The 15,506-nt window shown below is 29.7% G+C and overlaps 1 protein-coding gene across 1 annotated transcript; it reads left to right on the top strand.

Moving 5' to 3' along the window:
• Nucleotides 1-6,354: 6,354 nt before the first annotated feature.
• On the top strand, nt 6,355-9,059 carry LOC124353845. Its single transcript, XM_046803869.1, has 3 exons — nt 6,355-6,446; nt 7,318-7,621; nt 8,557-9,059. Exons 2-3 carry the CDS (start codon nt 7,420-7,422, stop codon nt 8,982-8,984), a joined length of 630 nt encoding a protein of 209 aa, XP_046659825.1. The 5' UTR covers nt 6,355-6,446; nt 7,318-7,419; the 3' UTR covers nt 8,985-9,059.
• Nucleotides 9,060-15,506: the final 6,447 nt, after the last annotated feature.

The raw sequence follows: 15,506 nt of genomic DNA on the forward strand, positions 1-15,506 counted from the left end.
GTAAGTGTTTCTTCAAAATTTCCGTTATACGGTATAACATTTTTGTTATAATTCTATTACGTAAAGATTGGAGATTCTCCTGAAAGTCAATCTTAAAAATGTTTATTTGCTTAACACTCTGGACGAGATATATCATGATTATAATTTTCACATTTACTGCAGAATAATATACTCGCCTGGGGCTCAAAGTGTTGAATTATTACTTTTATCTAGGGGATATGGCACTGAAATTACTAACTTTAATAAGGTTATCACTTGGCCTTTGAAACTTTGCATGTGTGTTTCTTGGGTATAAGAATATACAAATACGAAATGAAAAAAAAAATTATACATATATTAAATATAATTTTTTTTTAATTTTTAGGTAACTACCAAAGTTTGGTATAACTCCAGTTATACTGATTAGATTTTGACAAATAAACTATCATTTTGTAGCTTACAACTGCCTTGAAATATTTAGGAAGAATTATAACTTTATCTCAATAAACAAAACTGTGGTGTCATTTTAAAAACAATTTTAGGTTTAAAAATTTGATTTGACATTTATAAAAAATCATATTTTTTTTCCTTATGACCATACATGTATAATTCTACCTAAATATGTAGATTACAATACCCTAAACCCTTGGTAAAAATTTGAATCAAATCAATCATTTGAATGAAATTTTTTATATATGATTGGGCTGTTGTTATGTACATATTTAGGTAGAATTAGTCATATATGATCATAAAAAGACATATAAAAAATTATAAACAAATTTTATCAATTTTTACATTATTTTTTCGAAATTAGCTTGAATATTTATTATTTATTGGACTATACTTATCAAGCTACCTAAAATATTTAGAGGACATTATATCCTACAATTTAACGTTGAAATCATTAAAATCTAACAATTACAACTCAAGTTATATCATATTTAATGTGTTGAAAAAAGTCGTCCGACTGGCTTTTTCAAGAGCCTGTTCCACAATAAAAAAAACGCCTAAAAACGAAAAAAAAAATATTTTTTTATTTTTTTGACACTTGTTTATTGTTTTTATCATTATAAACAATAAAAAAACGTTAATAAAAAAAATCACTTTTTTGGAAAATTTTCCATGATTTCAGTGCCATATCCCCTTATCTACAATACTAAGTCTTCCTTATGATATGTAAACCACATCTGTGACATTACTTTCCAAATAACTAATTCCATATATTTATTTTAAGGAAATATATTTTACTTTATACATGTAATCCAATTTTAGTAATTTTTTCTATAAGATTTTATATGTAAAGAAGGAGAATTTGCTCAATTGATTGTCCATATAAAAAGAAGAAAAATCCTAAAATATTGAGGAAATTCTCCTTCTTTACTTACAAAATATTGTACATCGTGAACAGATTTAAAGGGCTTGTTCGACTTTGTACAGTTTATAGTTCCGAGCTTTGTATCAAGTTGCAGTTGAATTAAAATAAAAAATTCAAAGTCAAATAATTATATAAAATAAACATTAATTCTAGAAGTATACGTAAACGAAGGTCTTTAACAAAACTATTATTGCACCTATTTTGAATTTCATACGGTAAAGCCTATATGTGATAAAAAGTGTTGTACCAACTTATTAGTCTATTTTTTCAAAGAAAGATCTTTTGTAAATACAATTTCTATTGTATATATATATATATATATATATATATATATATATATATATATATATATAAAATAATATACAATGTAACCTAATACATTTATTTACTTATGCAACGAAAAATTGCTTCAAATTAACAAAGATTAAAGGGGACTTGGAAACGAGTTCATAATTTTACTCGTCTATTTAGGTATGCAAATTAAGTTTATTGTAAGATAATCGTTACTTTTATATCCTTTATGATATTTTTGAGTTCTTAAAATGAAAAAAACTAAGTACATAATAATAATTTAGTCAATAGTGAATTTAATTTGAAACCTCAGATTAACCTTCCTACGGACCCAAAGATTTTGAATGATTAAGGTCAAAGCTAATATGTAATTTCTCTATGATCAGCTGATCAATGCGTGTGCGTTATTTTAGAAAATTATACTATGAATAAATATTATTACTACATTCTATTTAAACATCAAATAACACTCAAAACAGCTTAGTTTGTAAAAAAGTGACGTAAACTACGTCATTTCGAATAAAATGTAAATATGTAAAAAACATATTCCCAGGATTATTCATTAATGTGAATTTGCTCAAAAATACATTCATCATTAAAGGGCGAATCAGTTGATTTGTGAATAGCCGTTAAAAGTGTTTAACTTCTGTTTAAATAAGGTATTAATATTACGTATACAAATTGTAAATTTATATTGCTCATAAAAATACAATTTTCCGTTATTTTTGAACCAAAGACCTGATGTATCAAATACCATAAGAAGCGATTATTTTATTTATTATAATTTAAAATAACTGAAAATTATTAAAGATATTTGATTCATCTTTTTCACAGTGAAAATTACACACATAATCACGTAAAATTGAAATGCTGTAGCTTAAGGAACTTAGTTATGATATTTTACGTAAAAAACACAAAAATACGTTCTGACTGAATACGGAGAAATTTAGGATATTTGTTTATAGGAAATATTTATTTGTTTTAGCAGTGTTTAAAAATATTTTAACGTATTTTTAACCACCCTGTACGAGGGCGTATATGCCAGGTTTATATTTAAACGGGGATAAATCTATACCCGATATATGTGTGTCTATGTAGTGACAAAATAATAAGCGAGCTCAACTGTAGAGAGAACCGCTATTGTAAATCACGAAAATCCCGAGCGCTTTACGACACTGATAAAAGTCTTAAAACGAGGAAAGCGCAGAACTACTGTGCTATATGTTAACAAACTGTAACATGTACAGTGTTTGTTTAGTTTAATCAGCTTAAGCTACAGTAAAAACAGTTTGTTTGGATTATTTACGAACGAGGAAAGTAACTGAATATTTCAGACTGTATATAAAGTGAACTGGTCATATATTATTTCAGTCTAAACATATTTCCTTCGTACATGTGTTACAATGGCAACATCGTTGTTCATTACATTAGTAGTCACGGTAAGCAATGCCTTAATTAATAGTTTTGGATGATTTTTTGTGCACTTGAAGACATTATTTGAAACCTTTGTAGTAGTTTTTATTAAAAAATGTCTTAAAATTTCTTATACTATATATAAATATTAATAATATATTAATTAATATACTTTCTATCAACTTGATAATCAGATAATTTCATGAATATTATATATTCATTAAAACTGTTCAGAAAAGTCGTAAAGGTTCTTATTGTAGTCATATACTTTTTGGGCACGAACTAAAAACAAACATAGTTCTATTAGGTTGATCCTGGATTCCTGGAGAGGAATTGAAAATAATAGCCATTGATAGTACTATACTAAAAACTCTAAAAGTTAAACAGGTTTTCAATGTTTTCTGAACGGATCATATGTAAATGTGTTTTAAGTGAAATCTTAAGTACAGAAACGTTTAAATTAGAATAGTATTCACTAACTTAAACACCAACTTTCTTCAATTCAGTTTTATTTTGTACTATTCAAAGGGATAACGTTATTCTGTTATTCTGCACCTTAAGTGTGGGTTAGAAAATTTCATACGGAATTTGCTACATTTTAAAGTGAACAACTTTACTTAAGTAAATATCAAGAATTTTTTAACCAAAATATTACCGCGCAGATTACCAACAAGTTTTCCACTTCTAACATACAAAAAAGCTAAATTATGGCTTATATACAGGATGTTCGGGTAAGGGTGTCATAAACTTCAGTGTAATATAATACTTATCATTTCAAACAAAAAATGTCATTTAAACTAGGTTGAGAAGTGTCTCGTTTAGCCACTTGCCACCATTTTGTATTTTTTTATTAAAAAACATTATCTCTAAAACTAGTTAAGATAAAAAATCCATTTTCGAAAATATGTTTGAATAAATGTGTTATTTTATTTAATATTAACAACATGGCGTCATTTCAAATTTGTTAAGTAAAATAACAAAAAGATCAGTATATTTATAAAATATTTACTAGATACTAACTATTTTAACATTTTTATTAAGACGGTACTTGTTATAATGAGGTTCGTAAATGCATAAGCGAACATAACCATTTAAATGCATACTTGTACAAGTCGGGACAAGTAAAACTTTTGTCTTTCGATAGGTATCAGCTGCTTTAAATAGCTTATAAAAATTTTACAAGATACCTACTTTTTTTAATTTGTAAAGAAACTGCACCGGTACATTTTTCAACGAAATTCGTTGATGCATAAGCGACCACGACCATTTTAAGATACGCTTTCACAAGCCAGGAGCTCCAAACAAGTCATAGTTGACAGGGCTCAATGATTTCTTACTCCTGGCTTGTGCATTGCGTTTGAATTTTAATAATAAAGTTAATTATACATTTTTATAACAGTTCGTATTTAGTATGTGTCTTATGCTATTACAGGAACGTTTAAAATTACCTTACAAATATTCTGCAAACGCCATTTTGCTAATGTAAGCAATTAATAATTATTGTATAAATTTGTCTCTTCTCTATCCAAAATTATGTGTCAAACTTGGTTTCTCTACCTAGTTTTTGAGATAATAGTTTGTCCATAACGATTAAAAAATGTCGGCTAGCGGCTAAACTAGACATTTTTCGATCAATAATTAAACTAAATTTTTTCTTAAAAAAAAAAAAAATAAGAACTCTCACCCACATAAGTTTGTGACACCCCATTGTTAACACCGTGTATGAAAGCTCGGCCAGTCTGTGGAATTTAAAGCATATCAAATGTATACAAACATAGATCGCGCGTTCTACCCACAAGTCATGTGCACAGCAGAATATACTATTAATGGTTGTGACAACATTGAATAGAGGATTATTCTTTGTATCTGAGAAAGGGACTGTAATGGCCTAAAAAACAAAATGTTTTGTTCTATGAAAATCTGCCATGGAAAAAATATATAAAAAAACTGTTTAAATGAAATCTGTGTCAACTTACTCAAAAGCGTATATTGGAGACTCTATTTAAATTATTTTGAAAGGCTTAGACAGAAGTAGTTAACTAATGTGAATCATGGATCAGAGTCTAGGTGCGAAGATTTTATTTAGTGGTTTGGGTAAGTGGGCCTTCAACAACTCGTATTTATATTATTTGCTTTATGCCCGAGTAGGAAATTTCATTGAAATACAATGTTTTATTGGTTGTTTTAGTATCTTTTCCTAGGTGTGATTGTTTGTAGGGCAATACTCCCAAAACCAAAGCTGTGTAACTATTTTATGCAGATATTGTCCTTGGCCGTTGCGGACATAAAAGTGAGTGATTATGTCTCCTGGAAGAAAGCAGACATATCGGCCTGGCACCAATATTTCCCTAGTCGTGCGCTGCAGGAAGAGAACTTGACTAATATCGGCGCAGTAAATGCTGCACAGAGCGTGGAGCAGGGTCTGGAGGAGAGTCTGCGCAGAGTCGCATGGTACCAGGCGCAGGAGCTGTCGACTGCTCAGTTGATGATGGAGGGGACAAGTGCACAGGGCTGTGTTGAAGGCATCTCTACTTTCATGACTAAAGCTATAGATAACGGTAGGTTACAATAGATTGTTATAGTTTGACGATTTATAAGTTTTAATAGAATTTTATTTTATTTTTTCAAACTCTCCATATAACGGGAGAGCCGATAGCCAAGCTGTATTAAACGTCAGACTTTGGATCTGAGTAAGGCATAGCGCAGATTAAACTCCTGTCTATGGCCATAGCACTTTTTGTCTTGTACTATATTGACTCTCCTGTTTATTGTGTTTCATAAGATCTTAGCAATCGTCAATGGCTCTTGAGGACAAACAGATTATAATTTAAAAGGCAGATTAGCCTATTCTAAAAAATCATTAAAATTTTGGTATTTGTTTATATTCAACGTCAAAAACGTTATTGAAATACTATTTAACATTAGTAAAACCCTTTTTTAATTATTAAGTACACTTACGAATATTTTACACAGTATTTTTGTTTACACAGAGGTATCCACCTACCAGGATTGTGCGGCTGACGTTCTGCCCAGACTGCGTCGTGCAGCCGCCAATCTAACAAGAGTAACTACCAACTACCAGAACGCTTACCACAGGGCTCTAACAGGCATCGACAGCTGCGTCAAGACCTACCCCAATAAGGACTCTCTTAGTAGGCTGAAGACTTGTGTGGAAGCGTGGAACAAGAACTACTTCACTGTGGCAAACAATACCAGGAGCTACAACGCCTTCGTCAGTCCGGCCATGACGATCTTCACTACAGCAGCAGAGTGCGCTCAGTCTGCTGCGTAAAATTTGGTCGCCAAGGGATGGGAGTTCTTGCAGAAGCTGGTGCACTGTGCGAAGCTGAGCGAAAATATAGACGCGCAGGCGTATGAGGAACAGGTGGTAAGTTATCTGCAACTATCTAAATATGGAGTATTACGGACAATTTTTATTTCAGTCTATCTGTCAGTCTGTCCACACAATATCTCATAAATGAACTGAACTACAGATTTCTAGTTGACAATGGAATGAGGAACGCTGACTTCGATGATAGTGCCTGTCACTCCATGGGATTTGCTGAGCATTAAAGAATATTTTTACATTGGTCTTTTGGTTAACCATGATGGCAACGAGAAAATGTTATTATTAAATATGTGTAAACAAAGTCAGTATACATATAAGAGATTTTTACACGTTACATATTTAAAAATGTAGCCGAACTTTCCAAACACATTAAGTATCATTTTATATGAACTTTTTGTGTAGAAATTCACTTAAACACAGATATGAGACCTAGTTAAATGAAAAATGTGAATGTATCGTGTAGCATGATATCTCAAGAAATATTTTACCTAAAATATATTTTCATTTGCTAATGAAAAAATGAGTTTTATGACAATGCATGTCGTCATGGAAGACTATCACTGTGTAGGCTGACACAATTTATCTTTTATTTCCTGTTGGGATTGCTTTCCTTAAGATTGTGTGTCATTCTATCTGTTAATAATAAATCTACGAACTTAAAATTTTACATTAAACCTCAGCGAAGTCCATTACAAGACAAGTAGTGTGGTGTATTTATATCTTGTAAGTAATATTAAACAGTGTCAAAATTATCTTAGGGTAATTGTTTGAATTATTTTAAAATAAATATATGACAACAAAAATAATGGTTTCGGTTATAAAGGGTTAGTTAAATGATAAATTGAATTTTACTTTAGCTAAGTTCAGATTTCTAAAATTTTTGATCTTAAGTTTTTTGGTCACGTTCCAGTCCACAGGATATTCCAACTACTTGACCCAGAACGACCTCACCTCTCAGGTCCAGCTAGCTCAGGCCCTCAACAGCCAACAAGTCAGTCAGATAGAAGAGAAGATGTTGTTCTACTACGATCTGCAGAAGAGAGCTCTGGAGAGTTACGTCATAGAATCCAGAGGATCCGGCCACTACTTGTCTCAAGTTGTGGGCTATCTCTCGGGACACTACTCCACCATCGCGGCCACATCCAGTGACAACCCGGGCGAGGTTCACTGTTCCACCGCAGCTTACTCGGCTCTTAGTGCTGTTGCGAATTCTGGTAATGCTTCATAACGTCCTAAGAAATGTGTTTATATACGCATATACAGTTTAGTGCTATCGTTTATAGTACGTTCAGTATTACAGTACTATAGTCACAATACAGATTCATATTATTTTTATATTCAATTCACAATTTAATTTCTAATTGTACATATTATGTTTCAATAATAATTAATTAATTTTATATTGAAAACACCAATTCAAACAAATGTTCCATTAGTAATGGATTTTGTTTAAATTCCTCATACATCAAATCTGGCCATTTTCTCATGTTTTAAGAATAGTGCTATTTTTTACATTCTTTCTTCACTTTAATAAAATATGTATAAAAAGAGATTTTTGATATTATCTGAACAGTGTTTTCAAACACCTTTACTGCGGTGAGTGATTTTGATTATTGTATTGCAATTATTCTTATGTCCCGTTTAATGAAGTTTAAAACTACTATGCAATAAGAACACATCTATTATAAATTTTGTTAGATATTGCATGCAAATTTATACTTTGAAATAGTTCAGATCTTACATTTGTGCGAATTATTAATTTTTAATCTCTATCACCAAATTTTACTTGACAGTAACTATGATAAAAGTGTTAAAACAAGCTTATTCGTTGTTTTAATAAAAGGTACATAGCCTCTTTTATAAAGTATTATTTACTGTTATCTATGGTATGGTGATAAAAAGTGTCGATATGATTATTTACAATAGGAAGTTTTGAAAATGCGGGTACTGTAGACAAGGGAATCAACCATTGTACGACGTTATTCTTTTTACTTGCTTTTTCGAGTTAAAAGATGGTTTTGGAGATGTGCAGATCAATTATTGTATTAAAAATATAATAATTTTACTTGAAACTCAAATATTATTTCTGGTATAACAAAAGTATTAGACAAATGAAAACCTAATAATTATAAGAATTCAATTTTTTCAGGATCTTCAGCAGCCTTAGCGTGCGACCAGAATATCGTCGAGGTCACCAAATATCGTCTCTCCAAAGTTAACAACGAATTTGCCGCAGTGAACAGTCTCTTGCCTGCAACCGGAAATGTGGCAATCCTCTCTTGTTTCAGTGAAGGATATATCTTCGCGGAGAAAACCATCCTTAACTGCTACAAGGTTGCCTCTTCACATTTCAGTGTAAATTACAAGGACGTGTACGACAGTGTTGTGAAGGACGTAGCGATACTTCTGGGGTATGAGAGCAGCTTCTTCGGGAACAATTCTCTTCCTTGCGGCGACTCTGTACTCAGGAGAGCCTACTCGGAAGCAGAGAAGGTCCTGTACGACCTGCAGCGCTGTCTATATAAAGACTCCGGTACTAAATACGCCGTCACTACCCCGTCCCCAGTGCCAGCATAGTTTCTGGAACAATTATTGACAACACATATGTGTTAAATTAAATAGACTTATGTAATAAAAACTTCACTTATTCTACTTCCTATGTTTTATATTTATATGAATTTTAAACTTATAGAAACCCATAATTTCGTGATTTAAGTTGAAATTTACGCTGACATTTCCATAATTGCATATATGTTTTATTCACAGTTTTTTTGTTGTGGTTGAAACCAGTACTCTGAGATCGTGCTGATACAATATTAAACAACAGGTTACAAAACATTATTTATTTTTACATTAAAAAGCGATGGAACTCGATACTTTGCTATGGCTAAATGTAATGAAAGAAATGGTAGAAAGTGTTTGGTAACAGACGATTTAGATATAGTAGTAGTAAAGATTATTGAAAAAGTCATATTAACAAATAGAAAAGTATGTTCCAGAAATTCACAAAAGTGCAAGAGTTCAAAATTACAGCTAAAAGGAAACATGCTGTTTGAGTTGGAGTAATCGAACTATATGCACCACGACACTATTAAAGAAGGTATTAGTGAGATAAAATAACGTACTTTTATTTTTTGCGTTTTCGAGTAGCTTTGATTTGTTAATACAACTAATTATATAACTTTTTCTTAGAACGTATGCAATATAAAGAGCTGATGTTCTTATCACATAGATAATATAGATGTATATAGATATGTAAATTTCAATAAAATTATACATATACATATATATATATATATATATATATATATATATATATATATATGTATGTAAATACGTAATATACGGTATAATATACGTAAATATGTAATAAATAGTACATTGAAAAATTATATTATTAAAACATTATATGAAAAAATAATACAGCGTCTCATTCTAAAAATAACAAAAGTTGTACGCATTTTACAAAACCACACCAAGATAACTGGGCGAAGATTGCAAATGTGTATCTTTGTTAGTTGTTAAGAAATAAAAAATTCTTAAGAAATTAAAATTTACCTAACTAATATTGCAATTATACAAATTCAAGGCTCATATTTAAGGCTTTTACACTGGATATTATCAAGTAATAGGAGACAGTGTTATAGTGAGAGTAATAGAATCAATTATAATTCCAAAATAAGTTTTACGGGGAATTATTATTTGGAAAAAGCCAAAGTAACAATTTGTACTAGTGTACTGTACTGACAGTTTTAATAATGTTTAGCTTAGTAATGGAAACAGATGAAAACATAGAAATAGACGACTGGAAGAACAATTTTCAACTGAAAGAGGAGGATCCACCACTTCCTTTGATTTAAACTCCAAACTTCCGGCTCTACAAGCAAGCTTAATTTGTATGTCTCTCTTTGTTCAGCCTGGCATATAAAATACAAATTAATAACTAAATATTTGTTTCAAAGTCTAATTTAATTTAATTTTGTTTATAAATAGCACTGAGTTAAAAAAGATGCACTTCAAATGCATATAAAATCTTATATAGATTATAAATTTTTTAGTTATAGACTTTGTTCAATTGAGTTGGCCCTATTTGTGTCAGTGCCAAGTAATTTTGAGTCTACTAGATATTTTTATTAGGCCAAATAATTGTTTGTCTTCGCATAAAGCAGTTTTGAATTATCGCAAGCGGTACAGTGTTTACATGTTTACCTCTTGTTATATAATGCTATGAGGGGTACTTTTGTAAATAAACTGTAAAACTCTTAAATATGTTGCTTTTGAATTTAGTTTTAGATAACAACTTAACTTTATTTTACGAGGGTTTCAAGAAAGACATTCTAAACTTAAACGATAACTAAGTAGCTCAATTTAAACTTCAATATATAGTTTGCTTAAAACATAATGGTTGATAATTTTTAACCTTTTTTAATAAACGAACAGATTGGAGCCTTGTGTTGTCTGTGTAACTGTAACTCTGAAATGGTACTGAACCTAGGCTAATCCGATTACATGCAAACAACCGTCCGTAATACGTGATTGCAGGGATTGCTGTGTCTGCAGATTTAGTGGCGGGAAGCAGGGGGAATGTTTACGTAAGGCTCTGTTACCATAGTAACTGAGTGTAAACAAAGTGCAACAATCTGTCATTGTCTTCTAGCATGTGGTTTACCCTGATATAGCCGTAGGGAATTATAGATCATTGTTGAGCATTTTTCTTAAACACAAGATACAACACATTTCTTTCACTCAAGCAGTTTGGATATTTTAAAATATCTTTCATAAATAAAAAACCACCCAATTTATCCGTATTCCTAATTTATGAGCTAATAAATCACAAAAGAGTAACGCTTTATATTATAATGAAAAGCTGCACATAATACTAGAGGTATAATTTTCTATTATTTTATAAAAGAAAGTCACAATTCTCCAATAATTTCTATATTTTAACACGAGGCTTCTATATTTATTTCGATGTCGAAAGGCCTTTATATTTTTATATATTTATATTTTCAATAAGAAGAGCTCATCCTCCTTCATTGAAATATAGGTATAATGTTAGAGATGTAGGCTTGAAAAGTATTTTATAAATACGTATAATACAATATAAATAAACCTTTTAACACATTTTTGTAAACTTTTATTTTTGTTACTATGTACATTTCGAAATCTGTGATTTCATCTTCAGGTAATTCTTCAGTAACAAAAATAAAAGTTTTAAAAAAAGTGTTAAAAGGTTTATTTATATTGTATTATAATATACGTATAATGTTTTAATTAATTCAGTTGAGTCTATAAAAGAGCATGTTATAGTGTACTTTAGAATCTAAAATTATCAAGCAATAAAATAACGGCGTTCTTGTGAACTCTGCTCAGTACGTACACTTCCACTGCGGCGCTTAATGATTAACTGTATGTACGATTGGCTAGTGTGCAATTTGTACTATTATATTGATATTTTTATCTTGAAAGTTCATTTTTAAATAAATATATATGTAATCTCCATGGTAACTCTAAATATTCATCACAAAATCTTTTGGGATTTAATACTCTAAAACTTATTTGTCAAACTGTTATACTTTGTATATAATAATATTACACAGGCGGTAACAACATTATTTAAAAGAGTTAACGGATAAACTGTAAAAGTAGTAAAAAATCAATCAATTTTAAGTTATTCACTTAATCACAACTCCACAGGTGTTGATTGGATGCAATGAAGAGATGACGGTTTCGTTAGAAGTGTGAATACGAGTTTTTATACCCGGAAAACAAGTTTTACGTCTAAGTTACGCATTGAAAACTTACTTCTTTCTTATTATATTATTTTCAATCTTCCTTGATAAAGTAACATTGTAATCAAAGATTTTCTTTAGAGGTTGTTAGGGTTGGAAAATTTTTAAATAAAAGCTGTTTAATTTTCCACTAATTACAAATGAAAAGTATCTATCGAACACTTTCAATACCAATAAAACAATCTTCTTTTCTATTTGATTTAGGAATTGATGTTTTTTTTATAACCCAATATAATAATCTTTAATTGTTGATTTTCTAAAAATGTAATATCCTGGACTATAAAGGTTATCCAGAAGGTAACTCAGGGTGATACTAAATAAGCAATGTAAATCAGAAATGAAACATTATTAAATGTCATTATACAGTTGATGTAATAAAGATTTTCAATTTTCTTTTTATGAAATTCAATTGTTTCCTAAAAATTGCATCAAAATATTTTAGATATAGTTATATCGTGTAGTGAAATACTTTCTGAAGATGATTGTTCAAACGAAATATGTTTTAGTTCGCTTCGTATGTTTATTAAGTACGAGTACATAATAGATATGTTGAGTATGTAAAAATTAAGTCGTATAATCCGGTTTGACAACTTAACAATGGAAGCTATACTCAACCAATAAATAAGTGAGTCAAAATATTATGATCAGATGACAGCGTATCCGTATTGCCTGTAATGAGAAAGTGAGATAAGAGAATTTGAAAATTACGTCGTGAAATGTATATGCCTAAGTGTTGTCTACACTGTTATGATTATTTTACTAGGTATAATTATATTGACTTTATATCTGTCAATTGATTTGCTTACCTAGAACAACGGATGTAGATGTTGTGTCTATAGTGGAGACATGACTGTCTTGTTGGTAGGCAAAATTGTTTTAAACTGTTTCCCGCGATTTTTTGTCTGTTAAATCTCAGTAATAAGCAGGACTCTTATAACGCATTATATCAATCACTATGATTCTTCTATGAGGTGCTCTTACCAAACTGTTTATAAATAACATGAAAACCTTGAACTTCACAGTACGCTTACTTGGTATAATTATTCAGCAATTTAGAGCAATAGTTAACGTGTACGAGAAAATACGAGTATGAGCTTCTTAATTTAGCCATATTGAGTGAAAATCTATATCTATAACTACTGTTGTTAATTTTTTTATACCTTTTGGAGTATATATGATCTAGTGTTCTTGAATGTTACAAAAGGGTCTTGTGTTTAGATTTATATGTTATGATTATATTAACGCTTATGGTTATGGTGGTAAGGTGTTATGGTTGTATCTGTAAAAAGGAAATATTAGAAATAGAAGAAAATAAAGATCTAAGACAACAGTATCTACCGTAGGTTATTACATATATAACTTTATTTATAATATAAATTTTGTAGTGCCAGATTTGTAGAACAAATTCTCATTCTATTTAAATTTAATTCTTCAAATTATTCAATTCCTTACAAAAGGTTGGCAAAAATGTATTTTGCTGAATTAATTTTTATTCTTTTATGTATTTAAATTGATTTAAACATAACTTATACGTAATAAAACATTATAACAAACTATGTAAAATTATAATTTTTCACATATAATTAATTATTTAGTTAAGAAGTAACCTTTCAAATTAGGAATTAAATTATTTTGTATAACAAACATAGACTTTCTATGAGTAAACACTGCTTTAATAAAACATGATTAAGATAAATTAATGGTATATAATATAAAACTAATTTGTTGTCAAATTATATGTCCATTTTACTCATGGACGTAAACATTATTGTTTAAGTTAAATATTTTAACAAACCCTTACGAATCTTTGAATTAAAATATATTTCTACTGCATATAGTTCTAGGATAAATGTAATATAAATTATTGGAGATGATAAAATATTTAAAAAAATCTATAATCATAATAACATTAGTATTACAAATTGTTCAGCAACGCAGTTGAATAATGGACTTATAGCAACATAAATTATACGGTGTTTTTATAAAACTTAACCATCCTTTATGTAGTAAGCGGAATTAAAATTTCTAAAATACCCTTAAAGTTTTATAATATATAGTACAAATATATAGTTTATCGTTAAATAAATTCCTTTCAGCAGTTTCTATAAGACAATACCGATGTTGTACATGGAAAACATACTTGTTAAATCTTGCTCTCTAAAGAAATATTTACGTGGGAATGATGAAAGTCTCGTGTTAATATTTGTGTGATGCTATTGACGTTAACTTCCTCCTCCTCCGCGTATAAACACCCACATCCCCGTTCCTTCAATGTTAAATAACTCCATATAAATATCTCTAAAGCAAACACCGCTATCATAGCTTAGGGGCTTCAACGTTTCTCCACCACCAGAGCTGATAATCAATCCCAACTTCTGTTTGTGATTCAAAGCTACAACGATCAAACATTATTGAATTCACACAGCAATTCAACTGAATGTACGATATTTGCAAATATTAAGTCATAGCGTGAGTCTTACTATTAATAGCAATAAATTTATTGGCTAAGATGTGTGCATTGTTAATAAAATAAGAAATCAAATTTAAAGGCCAGTAAGATTTACATGAGAAGTGAAATAATCGTTCCATACATTAATATGAAAATTTAGAGATTTACGTTCTTTTTTAAAACGTAATAACACTATTTAATAAATTATAATATAATAAATACTTATAGGGGATAAATCAAAACAAAAATGTTAGTACTTTATGAAATATAAGCTTTAGTGCTATTATTAAAATATAAATAGTGTACTAGAAAGTGCATGTACACTATCCCTGTGTACTACGCAGTGATTTTCTAACTTCTACTAAAATATGTGTATATATATATATATATATATATATATATATATATATATATATATATATGTATAATTGAAATAAATAACTATTACGATAAAAACGAGAAATATAAAAGAATCTTGAAATTATTTTAAAATAGCTCAATAAAACGTAACATAATATGTTACATTTATGAACCGGGTTTCAATGTCCAAATAATAATAATAATAATAATAAATTATTTATTGCGTAGAACATAAAAACAATGTTGTAGCAATCGTCACGTATATCGAGCTAAATTTTCCATTCGTTCTAACATCGAAGTCCCTTCCATACATACAATTTTTGCGTTCACTCTCTCTCACTCATTCGAATTGATCCACCACTTCCCCGGTCAGTCAGCCAATTGAGAGGCCTCCCAATTGTGTGCCATAAACTCGTCTATACTGTAGAACGCATGTGTAATCAATGTTGTTTTTAGACGAGCTTTGAATGCCTTCAGCATGGGGACACATTTAATCGA

Source organism: Homalodisca vitripennis, chromosome 2, assembly GCF_021130785.1.
Source record: "Homalodisca vitripennis isolate AUS2020 chromosome 2, UT_GWSS_2.1, whole genome shotgun sequence".
NCBI classification, from domain to species: domain Eukaryota; kingdom Metazoa; phylum Arthropoda; class Insecta; order Hemiptera; family Cicadellidae; genus Homalodisca; species Homalodisca vitripennis.

Coding starts and splice junctions, on each gene's coding strand:
- LOC124353845 (XM_046803869.1), top strand. CDS start 7,420: ATGTTGTTCTACTACGATCTGCAGAAGAGAGCTCTGGAGAGTTACGTC. Junction 7,622..8,556: donor TAGTGCTGTTGCGAATTCTG/GTAATGCTTCAT, acceptor CAATTTTTTCAG/GATCTTCAGCAGCCTTAGCG.